We start from the raw sequence: 21599 nt of genomic DNA, 5'->3' as shown, positions 1-21599 counted from the left end.
TAATAGGAAACTAAAAATCTTTTATTTCCCACATTTTAATTTCAAGCTGTTTTTATCACTGTTATTTAAACTGATTGAGTATTTAAATGACAGCAGTATTTGTTAGGTGCTGTTTTCCTCTCATTTAAATATATAATTCTGAGATTTCTTAGTGAAAATTATATTTTGATAACTATGAGAACATTATGTTAGTAGATTGAATACATATATTTTATTATATTTATATATAATTTTTAAGTCTCATAATATTTGTGTTCTTCCATGACATTATTTCATGCATTAATTCAAGATTCTTTTGTTACCATCTTAATATGATGAAACTCCTGAAAATTATAAAGATTTTGACAAAACATAATTTAAAATACTTTTCATAACATATCTAAACTTTTTTCTTAATTGATATAAAATAAGTTGAACTTTATGTATGTTTAGAAAATTCTCTCTGAAAATGCCTGCAAAATACTAAGATCTATAGTTTGCCTCTGAATGGATTCTATTTTTCTTATTTATTCAGCAGGGCTATTATTAGTTAATAGACTAATTCTTGAAAAATGCACTGTGTATTGTTAAGTTTAACAAAGAATACCTATTTTTTTTTAAAAAACGAAGACTATTTCATTAATTTAGAAGTTATGTTATCAAAAGAAACAGGGAAGAAGCATACTACCTATTCATTTATTTGCACATTAGTTTGTATAAACTAGGCAGTGTCCCCATTCTTGGTCAAAACATACTTTTTCCTGTTTGTTTGGGGTTTTTTTGGTCCTGCAGTGCAGCTTGTGGGATTTTAGTTCCCTGATCAGGGATTGAACCTGGCCCCGGGCCGTGAAAGCACCGAGTGCTAACCACTGGACTGCCAGGGAGTTCCCCTGTTTCTTTTTTTGTGATTGCCTTTTCCAATTAGATAGCCCTTCAAAAATGGTAAAGAACATTTTGCATGTTTGTCTTAAAATTTAATTAATCTGGTGATATTTATTTATATTTTAAGAAGTCTTTGTTTCTGGACTGTATTATATAACCACAGTAGCATATATAAATAATTTGTGTGTTTTCTATTTCTTACAGATTCTACAAAGAAATTAAAAGACGTTCTTGAAGAATTCCATGGTAATGGTGTGCTTGCAAAGTATAATCCTGAAGGGGTAAAACCTTTTTTCTTTATTTAAGTTTCATATAGATGTTTGGAGGAGAGATTTCTTAATAAAGAGTCCTTGGAAATAGATATTCATATACAAAATGAAATTCATAATGAAATGCTATTCTGGAAGATACATTAAATGGTGTACTACTTTTTTCACCCAAAAGCATTTTTCTAATGAAAAGAACATTTCTATATTGTGTGCTTGGAAGTGTATAGATTATTTATAATACATGCTAGGTTCTTTTCCTAAAAGTCAGGAAACAGTTTTAGATAGAACGGGAGAGAAAGTGTGTCTGACTCTCACTCTATGACCTACAGATGTTAACCCCAAATGAACATTGGCATGGGGCAGGCAGTATTCCCTTGACTGAAGAAAGATTCCGTGATGGATATAAGTGGTCTCTTACTTTAAAGAGCAGGCTTGGATACAAGGAGAGGAATTTTTTCTCCTTATCTTGTTTTAGCCTGTTACCAATAAGCTTATGAATGTCTCCCTATAAAAACTTTATGTCCTGTCAGTTGCTTTGAAGCACCTTGCTTGAATGAATGTCTTTCCCTCCCTAATTATTTGTTAATAACCTTGTCTTTAAGACAAGGTTAGCTGAGAAATGTTACATGTTAAACATTTGATCATCATTGCTGTAAGTTCTTTTGCAGCTTCACCAAGTGACAGTTGGGTTGTATGGGAGCTAAAAGAACTGCCCTTTGTAGAAGACTCTTTTGCCTGGATGTATTATCTAGCCATTCATTAGACAGATTTGTTTGCTGATGAAAACGTGATCTGTTTTTTGTTTTCATTACCATTGTGGTTTTGAATGTTTACAAAAGCACAGTTCTTGGCTATCTTTAATATTTAACTTCTCTGGGATTCATAGAACTAATATTTTAGTCAAAACCGAATCTCTAAATTCTGACCTCAAAATGTTCATATTGTTTTATAATTTCCTTTTAGTATTTCCAGTACTTACTATTCTTACTCCAATATTTACTATTTTTCCTTCCATAGTTTTATTCTGTCTACATTCTGATACATAATTATACTTTTTAAAGCTCTTTAACCTAAGATTTATTTTCTTTTTAAAAAATAAAGTTAATGTTTAGTGCCTACAAATGATGCAGAAAATAGACAATTTAAAGCTACTCCCATTTGCCTATATCATGAGGGAAAAAAGCAGGCATCTGGCCTACATTTTCCTCACATTTCATTTTCCTAGATGCTTTAGAGTGAGAGAAAAAATGTTGGCAGATAAATTGGTAGAACTGAAAATCTCCAAGACCAAGAAAGCAGGGTTGGAAAGGTAAAGATGACAGCTTTACTGAATTGCTGTAAGACCCCAAAAATTCATTAATATTTACATTTCCCAATCATAGTTGAAAACATGCATGTTATCTAATCTACAGACAGAGAGAAAAACAGTTTTTTCCCCCTAAAGATAGCTGTCGGCTATAAATTCAGTTGGAATGTGATCTTGTTTGCTTCAATTATTTCTTATTTAAAGGACTCTCAAGACTTAGTCTTACTGATATTATATGTTTCATGGGGATTATCAGTCACCATGTACTGGATTTATTGAGGTAATTACTAGATTCATTGTTAGACACACATATGATGTCAGCCTTTTCAATAATGTAATACCTCTCCATAAGTGCACAGGTCTGCTCTTGAAGTGCATTATTAAAATAATGAACAGTTGAGAAACAAAAAAGTTAGATCTCATTAAGACCCAAAAGTATTTCTAATTTAAGAGTGAAATCACTCTCAGATTTTAAAGCTGATAGGTATTTTCCCATCAGGAGAAAAATTTTAAGTTTTTATGAGTCTTTTAAACACTAGTATGTATTTTACAAAAGCCAATAGGAAATATTTAGGAATATTCAGTGTTTAGAAATAAATCTTTAAAGCCTAGAGATTCTGTTCAGTACATGCCTTCATCAAGTTTATAAAAGGTTACTTTAATAGTAGGAAATAATTCATACTGTCAACTCACATGTGCAGTTACCACTCTCTATTGACTGGTCAAGTTGAGCCCAAAGTAGGCATAGATGAGTGACTACCTAACTGATGTTCAGTTGTACAAGAAAAGTGATTAATCTAGTCTTGCTTTGGAGTAAATGACTAATACTTTGTTTTCTAAAATGGAGGTGGCTTGTATCATCCATATAAAATGTATTTACAAAGAGAAAACAACCTAAATATCTTTTAAAATTGCTTCTCCCTTTTACAAAGTAAAGCTGCTTAAATAGTAGATGCATTATTTTTCTTATGATTCACTTGAACTACTGAATTATAAAAGCTCTGTGTATAAAAGCTTAATCCAATGAAAATGTGACCTGTTTAAGTCTATTTGAATAGAGGAGAAATACTGTGTAATATATGGATGACTCATTTATTTTTAATTCCTATGAGGAAATAAATGACAGACTCATAAAATATAAATTTAAACAATGGCTTTAAAGATTCTTTAAGAATAAAAACTTGAGAAAGGTGTTGAGATAACCAAACAAATATGATTATAAAGTTTTTAAGTAAAGAAACTCATCTTGAGAAAAGTAAAATGGGGCTTCCCTGGTGGCGCAGTGGTTGAGAGTCCGCCTGCCGATGCAGGGGACACGGGTTCGTGCCCCAGTCCGGGAAGATCTCACATGCCGTGGAGCGGCTGGGCCCGTGAGCCATGGCCGCTGAGCCTGCGTGTCCGGAGCCTGTGCTCCGCGACGGCAGGGGCCACAGCAGTGAGAGGCCCGCGTACGGCAAAAAAAAAAAAAAAAAAAAAAGTAAAATGACTTTCCCAAGATTAACCATCTAGGTTTGTGACAATAACTGTAGTTAAAATCTGGTTGTCTGGGATCCCAGTCTAAGACATTTCCTCTTCACTTAATTGGCTAGGCCATTAGAATGAGAGGGAAGACCTGAGGAGATGAGAAGGATAAGGGGAAGGGAAAGGTATTTCACATGCACTGAATGACATTGCATGTCATTGCAAGCATTACATGGCTTCTGTAATGAGCATAGCATTGTTCCATTGCACATAATTATTACTGACTCATGCCCAACAAGGTAAGAGATACCTATTAGTTTCCATCTAATCTTATGTGGACAATATAAAGAATATGATTACAGGTAGATTGTAGTGGCCATCCAGTCCTTGTGAGAAGGTCATAGTAAAACACACTCAGAACATCTCAGATGTAACTGATTCATGAGAGTCGTCGAATTTTATAGTATGAGAAAGAATCAGTTTGGCATTGCATATATAAATATTTTTTCCCTGGATTCCAAATTCCACACCAAATTATTTCATTGACATCTAAATAGATGGGAAGAAATTAAGCAGTGGCTTATGTATAGAAAGATATTTGTCTTTAAAGGGGTGGAGAGAGGCTGGGTATGTTATTCTAATAGAAGGAAATAGGAGTGGGGAATAAGTATAATCGAATTTATCTATATATGTACTGTTATATTTTCACATTCTTCTCTGGAAGGTTTTAATTATACTGTATGTGTTATTATTATCTCATGTCAATTAGAACTGTTTGCTTATTACATTCTAAGATTGATTGATTCAGTGATTCTCACATTTTAGCTGGCATCAGAATCACCTGGGGGGTCTTCTTAAAACAGAGGTTGTTGCCTCCTCCCCTTAGTTTCTGGAATGGGGCTCAGAATTCTCTGTTTTTATCAGTTTCCCAGCTGATGCTGAAGCTGCTATTTTCGAACCACATTTTTAGACCCATGGATCTAGGGTCTGCTTTAAAATCAATCTGTAAACTTGACTTTTTAGTTAAATTATCAGCAATATGAGATGATAAGTATAAATTATCTTACCTTAACGCACGTATTCTTTCTTTCCTTGCATGCGCAGAAACAAGACATTCTTAAACAAGTAAGACATTTTCTTTTCTATTAAAATCTGTCTTTTCTTTCTTTATTCTGATGTGAGCTATGAATTTCTTATCCGTATCACTGAGCTATACTTCTGTGCCAATAAGATTCGTATAATATACAATATTAACTGTAATACTTATAAAGTTGTAAGTGACAGATATTTGTTTAAATTAAAGACTCAAATGGAGGAGCTGATACCTCAGTAGAATCAAAAAGGGTCCAGAGTGCCGGCTTCAGTTTTGGAGACTCTTGAACTTAATTTTCTAATTTCACCGAAATAGAATCAGGCTCTGGTAAAATGATCTATTTAATGAAAGTCTTAACTTATTATTTTACAGTGGGAGATTTAATAATTGCTTTTAAATGAGATGGATAAGGACTTTTTAATTGGTCTACAGTGCTGTTAGAATCTGTGAAGAAAATATGAGTGAAAAGCTCTTGATTTTAGCCCTCCTGGGAAAAAGAGCAATCCATCTGTTGTTTCAACCAGTCTCTCCTAGTAAAGTCCATTTTGTCAAGGAAGTTTTAGGTCCATAGTTCTGTTGGATCCCTAGAATTACAACACATTTTTGAGTTCTCTAAATGGAGATGTTTATATCCTGCTGGGAATATATCTTACTAAAATGCATGAGCTGCCTAAAACCATAACATTGTCTCCCTTGGACAATACTGGCTATGTACTAGTTGCTTCTTATTCACAAGTTTCCCTGTTGTTTCAATGACAACAAGCACTGCAGTTTCATCCCCAACATGTCCCAGTACAATTGATTACATCAGAATGATCTTGACTGACTTAGACACTGGTCCTACATACTACAGTCCCCTAGGATGAAGCACAACTGAAATGGCAACTCATTGACCGTGATGATTTTTACCAGCCCCTTTCACAGGATGGCCTTTCCCTGATCTCATCCCTGACCTCTGTGGAAACCTACTAGCTCCCCCAAAGACAGTCTACATGAGCTTGATGTTGTTAGGAGGCAACCCCTCAGAGTAAACGGTTGCTTTTATTAAGCAGGCCCTAGTTTTTAAAGGGCATTTGTTGAACACCTTACTCAACAAACACACCATTCTGCACAACCTTCATCCCTGCTCCAGGCTGTTTGAAAACTGGTGGCAGATGAGCGTCTTTTCTTGGGGTCAGTAGAATGAGCTTCTTCCTTCCTTTTCCTGGCTCAGCCTTTGTTCCATGTGCAGTTGTTTAGTAGGGAAGCAATTTCAGTTGCAGAGTAGAAAGAATGCGGAAAGCTGAGGGTAGCCAAAAGGAAAAAGAATGAGGGCATGCATACTTATTACTCTGTGTGTGTTCTTTGTTTATCAGTGTTCTGTGAGTGTAGGGTTTTCTTTTTACATTTCCTGTCATTAGATGATTCTTGGCCTAAGGCTGAGTTAAATTTTCATAGCTCCCTGGGCGTACTCTATCTTTGTACTCAGTACTCTGTACTGGGTTTGTGTTATTCAGACAAGTGAGTTGCTTCAACCCCTTAATAAGAAACCTGGGATTTCAGAACCTACATTTTGTAGTGCTGCTGCCTAATGTATATTTTAAATGTCTTTAACAAGGGTATTGACACTATTATAATTATTAGCAATGATATAAACACCCTTGTATTGTAAGCTATAATTGTACTTCCAGAACCAAATTCAACCTTTACCATTAAAGAAAGCACCTGGAAAGTATAACAGAGAAAACGTGGTCTTAGGGGTCTTAGGTTTCCAACTGAACTGAGTTCAAATCCATATCTGCCACATATGAGCAGGTCTTGGACAAGTTACTTCATCTCTCCTAGCCTGAGTTTGTTCACCTATAAAATGAAGAGAGTATTGTCTCTACTGAGTTGTTAAAAGGGTTAAATTCTAAAGTATATGCAAAATACTTAAGTCTCTGTCTGCCAGGTGTTCCATTGATGTTTTGAGGCAGTGGCTGTGAAGCACGCTGTAAGGAGCAACACGATTTCATATGAAAGTTCTGGAAAATTTATGAAAGGTGAAAGGGAGAATATCTGAGACACACCCCAACCAATCCTGTAACCTTGATTTTCTCAGAGCCTCACTTTCCTCATCTATAAAGTAGTAAATATAACGCTGTCACTCTGATGTCTTTCCCAACGCTAAATTAATTTCCTTCTACCGTGAGATATGAGTGGAGGACATGACATGGGATTTGCTTCCCCTATCAGGCCTGGTTGCAATCCAGAGCGCTGTCCTGGCAGTAGTTATGGTGTCTGTTGTATTTGCTCCACCTCTCACAACTGCATAAATGCCAGGACAATTAGTTAGCAAGGAATGGATGTAACATGTTAACCAGTATTTCTGCTTCTCTTCCCTATTACTATCAGCACAATTTCAGTCATCTTCCTGCTCTTATCAAAGCTACAACCAGAACAGTTTTGAAAACGTACCAGCAAATTGAAGAATAAAATGCCACTACAATTGTTATTAACCCTATTTTGCCTGTGCATTACTTATTGTTAAATACATAGTAACTTTTATTTCGCCATGTTGCTTCAGTTTTTATGCCTTGATACTCAGAGAATTGCTCTTGCATAGAATGGAACCACATCCAACAATTTGAGAAAATATTTGCATGGATACTTATGAGATTAATTAGTTATGTCATAATTAAACAAATCAAGTTGAATAACTTCTTGCAGGTTTCTCTTAATTGCACTGAGGATCAAATCTCAACATTTACAAAAAAACCAAACTATTTTATATCTCTGAAAACATCTAGAATTTGAGAACGGACCATCTGCTACATCTATCCTAAATCGAAAACTTGGATTAATGATTTGACTGCTTCACGTGGCTAGGTGATATCTGTTACAGTTGATATGTCACAGTTGATCCATTTCTCCCTTAGTGTTCTGTAATAAATATACAGAAATTTAACAATAGGTAAATATTTAGGGTATATAAAATATAATTATACTAATTGCTTCCAATTGCTTTCTCTACAGATGAGTTTTAAAAACAAGGTTAAATAATTTAAAAAATAAACTAGTAACTCTCCTGAGTTTAATCATAACAGCTAACTTTGATATGCAGTATTTAAACATTCTGTGTAGGTCGCTCTTTCATTTCTTTCATAACATTTATTAAATAATTTATATGAGTTAAAAATCAGGTTAGAGAAAAAGTGACGCTGGGATCTTCAGGTGATCTTTTTCACTTGTTCAGGGACAAGTAGAGCAAACTCTTTAGGTGCTTGCTACAACTAAAACTTATCTTAAGGTTTGTATGTTGTTTCTGTTTGTGTGTTTTCATCAATAGGAATAGTTTTTTTGAACAGAAGTACAGTTAAGGATATTAGGGGAAAATAAATCTAGAGATTTAGGTAGAAAGGCCTAGAGTGTCTAAGGATTTTAAGGGTTTTTTTAATAGGTAAAGGAAATCATGAATGATATTCCTAAGATCAACGAGTTAAATTTTCCACTTAGGAAAATACTTCTAAAGCCAATGTGAACAACAGGCTTAAGTTAAAGAGAAGATCAGGTATGAGTTATTGAAGCAGTCCAATCAAATGACAAAAACTGGGAGGGCATTTGGGATTGCAATAGAGGCTGGGGGCAGAGTTAGAACACATTGCAGATATATGGTCAAAAGTAATAGGTTAAAAAAAAAAAAGTAATAGGTTACACTTAGTATGTCAAAAAGAGTTACAGTCAACTCAGTTTTCAAGATTGTGGAACTGAGTAGAGATAGTTATGCCATTACTTTTTATTTTTATACTTTATTTTATTTTCCTTTTTTCTCTAATGGCTAGTTTATTGATACACTAGTCAATACATTTGATGGTGATAAACCAGTTGTACTAGGTATGAATATTGAAAAATAAAAATCTGTCTATAGAATTATACTTTGATTACCTATAACATAGTAACCTTTGAAGTCAGAAATATTTAGATCCTTGGCACTAACTAGGAGCTTTTGGCTTTGGGCAATTTGCTTGACTTTTCTGAGCCTCAGCTTTCTGTCTATAGAATAGGAGTGTTAGTAGCATTTACTTAAGGGGTTATCGTGAGGATTGAAGTATAGCATACACATAACATATTAATACTTAGTGCAGTTCCTGGAACACAATAACATTTAGAGAGTTTCCATTATGTGCAACAAACATATTAAGCAAACACCTAATTTTATTTTTCCACTTATGGATAATAGAGTGTATCACTAACTATGAAGATTAAAAGGAGATATTGGAGGCTTTAAGAAAGAGTTTGGCATAAAAGCATGCACTGGTGAGAGATAAATATACAGAAAGTGAGAAAAGCACTTGGAACAAAAATAATTGGGTTGTGTCCCAAATGCATTTATTGCATGTATGTTATATACTGGATATTGTATCTGGACCTGTGGGAGAAATAGAAATGGTTAAGATGATCTTTGCTATCAAAAAGTGTCAAACTATTAAATATATTTTCAAATTGCTGACAAAATGCTTCAACTCAGGGAATTCTTAAGCCCTGAATTCTTAAGTCTTTACCCAGTTGTAAAATGTCAATCCCTCACTCTCACATGCTGGCTGAGTATTTCCTAGTCTGCCTTCTACACCTTCCCATCTTGATTTTTCTCCCAATAATAACCCTGGTATATTTGGGCCTTGATGGATTAGAAAGAATAGAATTTATAGGATAGTATATATTTGAAACCTTTCCAAATTTTTGGTTATTTTGTTATCATTAGTTTTATTGATTTTATTTTATTTTAATCTACAACATTAAATATATAACCATATGCTATTATACTTTAAAATAATCTCATTTGAGATTTATTAAGTGAAACAGTATATTCTTGCTCAGAAGCTTTTTCTATTTATTCTGTTTCACAAATTCTTACCATCCTACCTGAATCAGTTTTCTTTGTTGCTAGATTTCCTACAAAGAGGTAATTGAGTGAAATTGTGCTATTTTGTTTCTTCTTTTTTTGCTATTCCAGTGTCCATACTTCAAATATATAAGGAGGACTTACAATGTAAAAGACACTATTTTAAGCACTATGTGATGCAGTGTTGTGTTGGATCTTATAGTCTAGCAGGGAAGAAGAGATACTTGTAATTCTGCCTGCACACATACCTTCATTAAGAGAACTCCCTTTGGAAATTTTCTTTCAAAATAAAGATGCAAGTAAGCAGTCATTAAAAACTGACATTGTTAATGAAAATTATATATGCATAGTTGTTCCCAAAATCTTTATTGAGTTTTTGAGGAGAAATAACTTTTAGAGCATATGGTGTGTGCCTCAGTAACAGCTCACAGCAGTTCTAGTGACAGCACTGAAACATAGGCAAGACAACGTCCTACTCTGTGAAAGTAGGACGGATTCCTGCTAAGTACAAAATGTAGTTGGATACAGACTCTTGATCACAAGATATACTGAAAATCACGATAAAAATAATCTGCTTAAAATTCTTCTAATCCATTATTTGTATTTCATAATTACTAAAATAACTTGGAGTAGCATTGTTTGTTATTCTTGCCATTTATCGTCTTACTGAAAAACATGTTTCTAATTTTCTCTTTACTGAGACTTAATAAATGTTAGTTTTAGGTAAAGACAAGTACAACTAATAAATTATGCACCTCTGAGGAAGTAAAAATAATTTCATTTGCCAAAACTAAGCTTTAAAAATCCAATGTGAAATTCACACTTTCACTTTCACTCTTTATCTTTAACAGAAGTTTCTCCATGGCAGTTTTAGGAGACTATCAAGGAGCTCTCTGAAATTTGAAGTAATGAACAATAAATTGCAATACAAAATAAGCATAAACAATGAGACATTTAAAGTGCACAGTTTTCTTCTGAAAGTATTTTAATATAAAAAAATATGTATTTGAAATCTCAGGAAGTTAGCCATGCTACATATTAATTTATATACTTTGGTTCAGTGACCTTTACATCAATGTTCAATTTAATATAATTAGTTAATGATATAAATTAGACAGCAGAATTGAAATGGAAATGGTGAAAGAAAGCCTCTAATTTAAGTCACTGCCTACCTCATTTGATCAGAGTTCTTTTGCCCAGTAGCCAACAGTATTGTACACATAGCAGGTACTCAGTCCATACTTGCTGGTAAATGAATTAAAGTCATTTCTTTGTGAATGGTTTTAGCTAGTACCTTAATCTATAATAGTTCAACGATTCCTTTTTTCTTTTAAAGATCACTTATTAATCAGCTGTGTATACAAGTTTGTTAGAAAGTGTGAAAATTGGACAATCTTTTGTATGATATAAAAGTTATAAGATCCTATTATATAAAATGATCCTATTATATAAAAGAGTCTTATGATCCTATTATGGTCACATGATCCTGTTAAAATGTGTTAGACCATGTGATCTCCTGCTGCAATCCCTCCAGTAACTGTTCCTCTCTACCTTAAAACCATAATGCTTTATTGACTGTCTAGTACATGTTACAGGATCAGCCCCCATCCACACACCACCAAAGATCCTATCTCTCTAGTCCTCCCTCAGTCCTGCTCGGGACCCCTGCTTTTCCTCACTAGCTCCTACAGCAAATCCTCTACAACAGGACCATCTTAATACCTCAGGATATTCGCACCACCTGTTTGATCTGGAATGTTCTTTCTCTAAATATGTACGAAGCTCTCTCCCTCATCTCATTTAAATCTTTATTCAAAGAACCAATTCTCATTTCCTAATCCTCAGATTTAAAACTGTAAACACCCCTCCCCCATATATAAACCTTTCCTTCTTTATTTTTTTAGGCAACATTTAATACCTTCAGACACGGTACTTTTATCCTGTTTATTTTGGATTTTTTCTTATTCCCTTCATTAGAAGATAAGCTTCCTGGTGGAAGGAGTTTTGCATATATCAGTAACATTTTTACCACACCACTGAGAACAGAGCCCAGTACAAAGTGGATGTATGCATGATGAACATTTGCTGAATATGAGAAAATCTTCATCCCAAGACTGCCAAAATAAATTAAAGTAATGATAGAATGACGACATTTATTTTCATTCACTTTGAATCTACTTGGATGAATACTAGAGTTATTTCTTTAGTATTAGCAGGGATTTAAACACCAAGAAACCAGATGGTCAGATATAGTAATGAAAGGCATATAGAAATGTGTTTTTGGGTTTGTGCCAACTTGGCAACAACATCTGAGCAGCTTCCCAAGTTTGTATTCTTTACAGATTCTCTGTGTTATCTCCCTAAATAGTCTGTGCCTGTTCCTTCAGGAAAAAAAAATGAAAGAGCAGTTTTCAAAATTTTAAACATCATTTGATGTATCTGTCTTTGAGCTTACAGCCAGTTCGATTTTTGAACACTCATTCAATTGCCTGACCCTACTTTTTTCATTAGTGTTTCGATTGCTATGCATATAAATGATCTCATTCTATTTAAAGGTCACAGTCTTCAAAAACCAATGCTAATGCTGCTAGATGATAGCAGTAGAAAATAAGATACTTAAATTTCAAGATATTCTGCTAAATCATGAGATAAGGAAAATGTATAGATTGAGAACATTATCCACTTACAGAAATGTTTGGTACTTTGGACAGCATAGAATTTTAGAAAGGATTGGAAAATCTTTTGCTAATAAGAAAAAAATGGGTTAACCAGGAATGGCATTGAAGATTAATTCCTCAGTGAATCTGAAACACTGAAGCAGCTGCCTTTTGGCTCTGAAGAAGTTTGGGGTTTGCAGCATTTTAAGCTGTGTGTAATGACAGGAAATGTAAGAGAAAGGAAGTTTGCTGCCACCAATAATGTAAAGAAGTTGGAGGAAAAAGTTGACATCATCAGTAAAACTTCAGTCATGAATAGGATGACATCATCTCATGGAAATCATTTAAGAACTAGGGAAATCTTTATTCTATTCTTATGTCTATGATAAGTTTTTATTTTTTTTAAAGTAAGATAATCTATTTTTAAAGGCTTGCTTTCTGAAGGCAGTAATTTGCCAATGTTGCCTGACACAGAAAAATTACAGCAAAATATCTAAGACCCCAAAAACAGAGGGTTAGATTTGGAAAAATGCAATGAAATTCTAGTTTCTTGGACCAATAAAGAGGTGGGCAAATTAAGATAATGAAAAAACCCATCTAACCTCAAACAAGTGCTTCTTTTTACTTATTCCTTTTTTTCTTTTACTATTTTATTTCTTTTACATCCTATGTGTCCAAGGGTGCGTTAAGTGCTTTACGTCAATTTATTATTACGTTTAGGCAGCAATGATGAACAGTTGATCTTATATGGAGGAAATTAAGGTGTAGTGATGTCAGATAATAAAACTAAGCTATTTTTTGATTGCTGAGCAAGGGAGAGCTACAACACTGGAGAAAATTCTGAAAGTTTTCCTGAGATCTGAAAAAAGAAGAACCAAGGAGAAATGTATTCCTTATTAAGAGGGATGTCATGCATTAAGTTCACTTCTTCGTTTTGGTTGCCTATTTTTCTGGTTTTCATCATGAAATCACAAGCACCAATTTCAAGGAGGTCCTATGTGGGTTATCACGCTTGGGATGTGGCAGATTTTTCCTTAAAAAGAGAAAATATGTTTCTTGCCCCAAATCACTCAGGTGGTGAGTGGAGGTATTGGAATATGAAACAAAATCGTTTTATTCTGGAGTCCTTGTTTTTGTTTTTGTTGGTTGTTTGGTTAGTTGTTGTTGTTTTCCTGCTCCCACATCAAACCCTTGGCTTGAAATAATTGTTTTAAAATATAATCTTATTGTAAAGGAAGGTTCAGAGAAAAAAATTTCAGCAATTATAGTCTTTGTTCACATTTTATTACCTGGTTTCTCAAAAAACAAAACAAAAAAAAGTGAAAAACAAGTAAACAACGACAATTTTAAAAAACACCCACCAAAAAACAATGAACCATGTAACGATTTGTTAAATGCAAATGGAAACATTTAAGTTAATATGGTTTTAAGGCCCATTCGTCAAATACCATTTGGAATTCTTCCTAACAAATCAAGAGGTTGGTATTATAGATGAAGAATTTGAGGCACAGAGAACTTAATAAATTGCCCACTGTCACACAGTTGGAAAGTGTTGGATCTGAGAGTTGACCTAGGTAGTCTGACTTCAAAACCATGCTCTGTCATCTGTTATGTTTCCAAACACAGTGCTGACTACAAAAGGGTACAGGAAGAAAAGCAACTATAAGTAACTTTGATTTTAATCACAATGCTTGTGAATATTTACCATATAAATTTCCTATAACTTTGCATATAGCATTAACTCCTGCGTTCCCCATAGACCTTCTTACATGTTGAAGATTATTGACAAGTGTTGGTCACTCATCCAGCTGAGTGTGGATTACTTCTCTTTTGATATGCCATCCTGAGGAATCCTATTAGTAAGAATAGGTGCCCAGCTCAAGGCAACTTATTTGGATATACTAGTCTGGCTTCTGGTCTCATTTGTGTATTTTGAAACCTTGGCTTCATTCATTGTGGCAATTTGCTTTTTGAAAGTACTTCTGCTAATTGATGCTATTCTTTATATATTCATATTATTCACAGTTTTTAGTTTTGTGGTTCAATCCTCTAGTAGAATTTACAATATTCTGTGGTGGAGGTGATTCATTAAATATGGAAGGAAATGAAGTCTTTTTACCGCCACCAATATAAACATCTGAAGTGCCCTTCTGAGAATTAATAAGCAAAACAAGAATAAGTTAAATTTAACCAAAAATGTCAGATTAAGTTGTAGACAGAGTCTTGGAACCATTAATAAATAAAGTGACGTCTTTCGTTTTGTTTTGTATTAGCTTGAGGTTATGTTAGGTACCAAAGCATACACAGTACATATACTTAAAGGGCATGCGATCTAATCTGCAAAAATTTACTTTCTCCTAATGATACCCCTGTATGTCTGATTCCCTTTTAGGTTTATTCAAAACAGTACAATAATAAAATTAGTTTTTCTCTACCACCTTATCCCAATATTTTTACATAGGAAAAATAGACTTTTTGTATCCAAAATATCAGTTTATGGAATTAATTTTATTCTCCTCTGCCAGGATTCTGTAAAAATTTAGGAGCATTAATCTGCCAAGTTTTATTTTTTCCTTATTTTTAGCTTCATGTCAGTTACGTTAAACTGGGTAATAAAAAAAGTGCCCTTCAAGGGCTTCCTATGAGGCCTATAGCCCTTGCAGTCTCTTGATCTGGACAGATGCGGCTTTATCTCAGTTTCTTCTCTGTAGGTTTCCTAGTCCCTTCAAATGGCCTACTGGATAGTATCCAGCACAGCTCCAGGGGCCTTCTCTTCCATGAGGTCTACAGCTATTTCCTAGGCAACATTTATGCATTATTGTCCCTGCAGTCACAAGGAGGGTTGGCCAAGCCCAGTACAATACCATTTTCTTGTCTTTGTCCCGAGTACCTGTAGCCTTGTCCTCAGTTTCCCAGGCAGGAGTCAGATCCTGGCCCACTGTCCTCATTTACTTGGAGAAAGCAAGCTCTCCTAGTAGCTCCTCTGAAATCCTCTCATTAACTTGAGGATAGAAGTGGCTCCCATCACCATTTCCCCAAGTGGACATGGAGATTCCCAAAGTAGCAATGGTTCTTTGCATGTAAATGTCGACGCTTTTATAGTCCTGCAATGAGTAAGAGTGAGCATGGATCGTGAAGTAGATTTCTTTGAAAATCTGCATAGGAAGATTTAGAATTTCACTTTAGAATTTTATATCCATTCGTCTTGGTGTTAGGGTGAAACTTTCATGTCAACCACTTTCTCCAATTCTCGAAAACAATGTTCAGACAAAGAAGGGAGATGAGAGAAATACCTTTCTTTCTGAGTATTCATGACTCTTCATTGGCATCTTCACATAATTGTCTGATTTAATCATCATAACAACTTTACGGGATTGGGAATATTATACTCAATTTACAGAGGAGGAAATTAAGTTTCAAAGAGTAAAAATGTTAAGGCCACATAGATACTGTGGAAATAGAGATGTCTGAGTGAAAAGCTCCTGGTTTTCCTGCTCCATTATTTCAGGTAAGACATACAAATCTACTCACCAGGGTCAACCTAGGACTGACTGCCCGATTTACTTCTCAAATAGTTACCTTCCTTTTGTAGGCTTGGATTTAAGAATGTTTGAGGTCATGTCTCCTACTAATGATTTTGAGCATAGCACAGAATCTTAACATTGGCTGAGTCTTAAAATATATGTTTACATTTTTTTTCCAGACAATAGATTTTGAAGGTTTCAAGCTATTTATGAAGACATTCCTGGAAGCCGAGCTCCCTGATGATTTCACAACACACCTTTTCATGTCATTTAGCAACAAGTTTCCTCATTCTAGTCCAATGGTAAAAAGTAAGCCTGCTCTCCTCTCAGGTGGTAAGTTTAATTATTTACTTTAAACATGTATGTAATGCAAAAACCTCAAAGGGAAAAATCATTATAAGTTCTCTGTAAGCTGAGATGATTTGTTTAAAAATTACCTTTATTGCAGGATTTATCCTTTCATACTAAGACTGTGCAACTAAACATTAGAGAAACTATACTTTATCATTATTCATCACTTGTCATTTCAATGTCTTAGAAGTCTATGTTTAGGTAATAATTTTAAGAGATACTTCCATCAAATATAGGAAAGTGCTCTTTTAAATGACTGGAATATATATATATATGCGTGTATATATATATATATATATATAAAAAAATATATGTAGTCACAAGGAAGTTATGTAAAAACATAGTATTTAATATCATTTGTTCAAATTACCAATATACTTTCACATTTTTAGATTTGTAAACTCAGAACAGAGTTTAGAGTTTTCTCTTAGATACTTAATTCAGTTTGTCACCATAGAGATGGTTGGTTCTCTCATTAGGTGTAGCTTTTTAGAGATGCCTAATGCATTACTACCTGTCACTAATTGTATCACTCTCCACACAGTCAGGAAAATAGAAATCTCACTATATTACTTTAGAAAATGTGCAATAGGAAACTGGTTAAACAGTGTTGGAGAGTTGAAAAAGTGAAGATGAGCACTGAGACACACTGAGGTAGAAACACAGGAAGCAGGTGTCTCCCCTGGGTTGGAGTCTTCAAAACCCAGAAGCTTGGAAGGAGGACCTCTAGGAGCTGGGAGGCAGTGTTGGGGGGTGGGTGTTGCCTGGCAGGTCTCACTGTCAGACTCGTGTGGAGGGGATCCTTCCTGATTGGCTCTGATAGCTCAGGAGCTCAGGGAGGAGTGTGCAGCCCTGGAAGTCAGACCTCTTACAGCATCACCATGGTCTGTGCAGGACTGAATTGTGGGAGCTCACTGCGCCTTCTTGGTGTGGCAGTAAGCTGCCACGAGACTAGAGCGCCTTGCTACTGGCACCAGATGCTGGGACGGTGAGATGCTGGAGAGATCTAACAGATAAGTGCAGGTAGACCAGCAGGAACTTGTCCCTTCTCCCGTCTCTCTAGTGCCCCCTGTGAACCCAACAGGTTTCCATCTGGCAATGGAGAAATATAGTCTACAGCAGTGTTTCCAAAACTCTTTGATCTCAGGACTCTTTTAGGCTCTTGAAAATTATTGAGGACCCCAAAATGCTCTTGTTTATATGGGTGGTATTTATTTCTATTTACCATATTAAAGATGACACATTCTAGAAATTACAATGATCGTCCCCTCAGATGTTGACAAAAATAACATCTTTATGAAAAATGACTATTTTCAAAAACAAAAAAAAAATTAGTGAGAAGATTGACATTATTTCACACTGTTGCAAATGACTAACATCCAACTTCATAGAAGACCGCTGAATAACCACATCCGCTGCTGTGTTGCCGTATCATGTCAAGTAGCCCCTTGAAAAGTCCACTGTACACCCATGAGAGAATGAGAGTGAAAAAAGCAAATGATATCTCAGAATCATCACTGATAGCATTTTGACCTTACAGATCCCCTGAGAGGGGATTAAGTGTCCTGTGGGAGCCTCTGGTCGAGACTTCCCGTCCTAGCATCACAACAAAGAATATCAAAGTGTGGGTAAAGAGGTGAGGAGAATTTTACTAATTAGCACTCTAATAAATAAAAAGCTTAAAACATATAATTAAGAAATAGGTGATTGAGCCAGAAACAAAACTTGGGCAATCTGATGAAGAGTCCACACTATTAAGCCTTACGTTGTGCTGCTTCCCTTTCTGTTAATGGAGTAAAATATTTTTCCTCGAGCAATCACATGTTGGTCCAAGCTTTTTAAAACAGATGATCCCTTCAAAATATAGAGCAATTAATATGCTTATAACCTTTACCCATCATATATTTTTTGTTCCTGAAATGATTCCCCTTATACCATGAACTGAGAGGACTCCCCACACTTGCTGTTTTCTCTGAATGAGTTCCGTTTAGTTTGTCCTAAAGTGTGGTTTCAGAGCTTACAAGTGTTCTGGGCTGAAAATTTTTATATGAGACAGGTTTTTGCTTGGATCTAGAAATGAAAACGTCTGTGTTCTCCATTTCATGCTATAAATGGATTGCATATTCCTTAGAAATAACAAAGTTTTCCCTTATTTAAATTTATATGAAGCAATACTGTCCTTGGGAAACACTGTCTTCTTTAAGAAGACAAATACTGTCTTGAGGAAGAAGGGGGAACATTTTTTGATATGTTGTCTCTCTGAGTCAACAGACTCAGACTAATTATGTCACACTTGGAGGAAAGAGACAATCTAATTACTTTGGTAGTTTTATAAGAAATTCAAACCTCAAACCCTCCTTTCTTCAGATAGCACATAGTAAGTACTACGTAGAAGATACCAAATTTACAAGGAGTAGAGATCAAACCATGTTTCAAAATGGGAAAAAAAATAAGGAATAACAAATTGTACTTCTTTTGGGACAATCACACATCCTGCATAGACCTACTTGAAAGGAATTGTAAGATAGGCTGCATAACCCTCATGCAGCAATAATAAATTAAACTGTGATGCCTTTTCAAAGCGTGGCCTCCATGTTTTGACATAGGTGCATAGTGTCCTTTGTAGGACTGTTTCTCATCCTGTGTATTTTCAAAATTACCTTTGATAGTGGTTTTTATTCTGGGAAATAAGGAACCCTGGACAGTAATAAAATTTTCAAGGCCTGGGGTAGCCTTGACTCAGAAACTGAAAGATAAATAGATTTTTATTCCTAGAAACTTGCTTTGCAATAATCTAAGTTATCTACGGAAGATGTATTTGTGGTTGAAAAAAATTACAAATTAATTTTGAATAAAGAGGTGCTATATAATCTGCTTTGTTTATCTGCTCTGAGAGTTCACATATTTCATTACCACATTACCATCAGGAATATGGTAGCCATTCTTGATTCTGTACATCAATTGAACAATAAAGGTTTCTCAATAAGAAGACAAACTTCTTTTTTTTTTTTTTTAATTATTTATTTATTTATTTATTTATTTTTGCTGTGTTGGGTCTTCGTTTCTGTGCGAGGGCTTTCTCGAGTTGTGGCGAGCGGGGGCCACTCTTCATCGCGGTGCGCGGGCCTCTCACTGTCACCACCTCTCTTGTTGCGGAGCACAGGCTCCAGACGCGCAGGCTCAGTAGCTGTGGCTCACGGGCCTAGTTTCTCCGCGGCATGTGGGATCTTCCCAGACCAAGGCTCGAACCCGTGTCCCCTGCAATGGCAGGTGGATTCTCAACCGCTGCGCCGCCAGGGAAGCCCGAAGACAAACTTTTTAAAAGGAAAAAAATGTTATTCTTGTTAATGAACAATGATCACATATTTGGTAAAAGTAAAGCATTTAGTTTTTATAGAATAAAACATTTAAAAATAATTATAAATAGGTATAAAAGTTATGAGTGTGTATGTAGTTGTGTTTTGTTGAACCTGATGATCCATCTGGCATTTCATGTAGTGGATTATGTATTGTTTTGGAACATTTTGTTTCCGTTAAGTGCCTCTTATCCCCTATTTAAATATAAGATGATTAATTCTGCTGTTCCCATGTTGGTCTTTTAGTTTTTAAATATATCCCCAATATACCATCTTTCCAGCTTTCTTATAACCTTTTCTGCTTCATTGTAAATCCCAAATCCCTAATCCTAAACCTCTCTGCTAGTCCAACAACCAATTTCTGATCTTACCTTCATCCCTGGAATCTATCACTTGAACTGTTATCTTTACAGAAATGTTTAATTATTTGGAATCCTTTTTTTCTTCCGCAAGTGGCTCACAAACCCTCAACCATGATCACTATTATGATCCCATATTTCAGTCCCTGCTATTTGCGCACTGAGCATAACCAGGGAGAAATCTCATAAATATGCATGCAGGCTGTTGTCACTACACATTCCTAACACCCAGTATTAACATGGCCTTAACACCTCTTCAGCTCTTAAAAAAATCTATTCTGAAAAGTATTTATTCTTGATACTGTCTCCTAGATCAATCAGGTTAAACTTTTTAAACCTCCTTTAGTTTATTCATCTTTCCCCTCACTCTCAACAGATGCCATTTTTTTTTCACATCATACAAAAAAACAGGTGCTGTCTAAAATAAAATGCTCAATTGTTTCCCACACAACCCAAAACGGTTTATTCAGCTCACAGAGAATGCATATTACTATATTCCAGATGGAGCCCTTCATCTGAGTGAGTGCTCCATAAGGAGTCAAACTAAGTGGTTTGGAAAGTCAAATAATTATATTCTACCCAACTCTGCTTCTATTCCTATCTTCTTTCTGGTTGAAAGGAACCTGAGTATTTATCAATTTCCCTACCCTAAAATCTTGGACCCTTCCTACCCTTCACTGCCTCACTACTTAGGTTTAGTTAATCACAAAATGCTATTACTCGTTGTAACTTCTTCTCAAACATTCTGCCTGCGTCAGTTTGATACATCATTGTTTGTGTCCTAGACTATCAATTAGCATGACTCCCAGCCAGGCCCTGCCCTCCCATCTGGAAAATGTTCTTTCTAACACAGAAGCCTGATGATATTATTCATGGGTTCCCAAGTGCAGGCTTTCACAGTCACCTTGTGGAATGTTTTTTAAACCTTTATTTCCCAAGTAAACATAAATCCTTGATATTTAAAGCCGATTAAAGCAGAGTTACTTTGCTTTGAGGGTGGTGCAGGAGAGGTCTGAGTACAGGGAGTCCTAGTCACTCTGCCTTCCCCCTGCCTCTGGAGACACCCCCTCTTGAAGTGACCTTACAGAGACTCCAGGGCCTGGACAGTGCAGTTAAGAAGATGATAAAATCTGAGTTCCATAGCATTAAGCCAATGCCATGCAGCATATAGAATCTGCCTACCGTCCTCATTCTCTGTCTCCTTGCCCCATGCACCCAGATTCTTTTCATATCCAACTGTTTGCTGTGACTTAAAACCTGCTGTGCTTACTCAGGACTCTGGGCTTTTCTGCATGATGTACCCTCTGCCCTTATTTCACAGCAAAACCCAGCTCCTTCAGGTCTCAGCTAATGCTTCATTTTAATTCAAGAGCATATGCTGTGTACCATGCTATGGATGCAGTGATCAGTAAGATGGGATACCTAGAGAGTGTAGCTGGGAAGCAACCCTGTCACCCTTGTTAAAGTCCCACCATCTGCCTCTTGTAGATTAGCTGGGACA

At 35.4% G+C, this 21599-nt stretch overlaps 1 protein-coding gene across 17 annotated transcripts in view; it reads left to right on the top strand.

The window, feature by feature from the left end:
- Positions 1-21599, top strand: part of DGKB (diacylglycerol kinase beta) — a 901775-nt gene that overhangs the window by 345972 nt on the left and 534204 nt on the right. For 12 of the 17 annotated variants that reach the window (XR_009565105.1, XM_060304680.1, XM_060304683.1 and 9 more), the window contains 3 exons: positions 1066-1142; positions 5002-5022; positions 16212-16365. Coding sequence is in view for 16 of the 17 variants with exons in the window: in XM_060304680.1 (XP_060160663.1) it covers positions 1066-1142; positions 5002-5022; positions 16212-16365 (252 nt within the window). In the remaining variant the exon portion in view is untranslated. The remainder of the gene's footprint in view (positions 1-1065; positions 1143-5001; positions 5023-16211; positions 16366-21599) is intronic. The other 5 variants (XM_030857157.2, XM_060304689.1, XM_060304687.1 and 2 more) reach the window with 2 other exon arrangements.

This window comes from Globicephala melas, chromosome 9 (assembly GCF_963455315.2).
Source record: "Globicephala melas chromosome 9, mGloMel1.2, whole genome shotgun sequence".
NCBI classification, from domain to species: Eukaryota; Metazoa; Chordata; class Mammalia; order Artiodactyla; family Delphinidae; genus Globicephala; species Globicephala melas.
The sequence above is the reverse complement of the archived record's forward strand: the minus strand, read 5'-3'. Positions and strand labels throughout refer to the sequence as shown.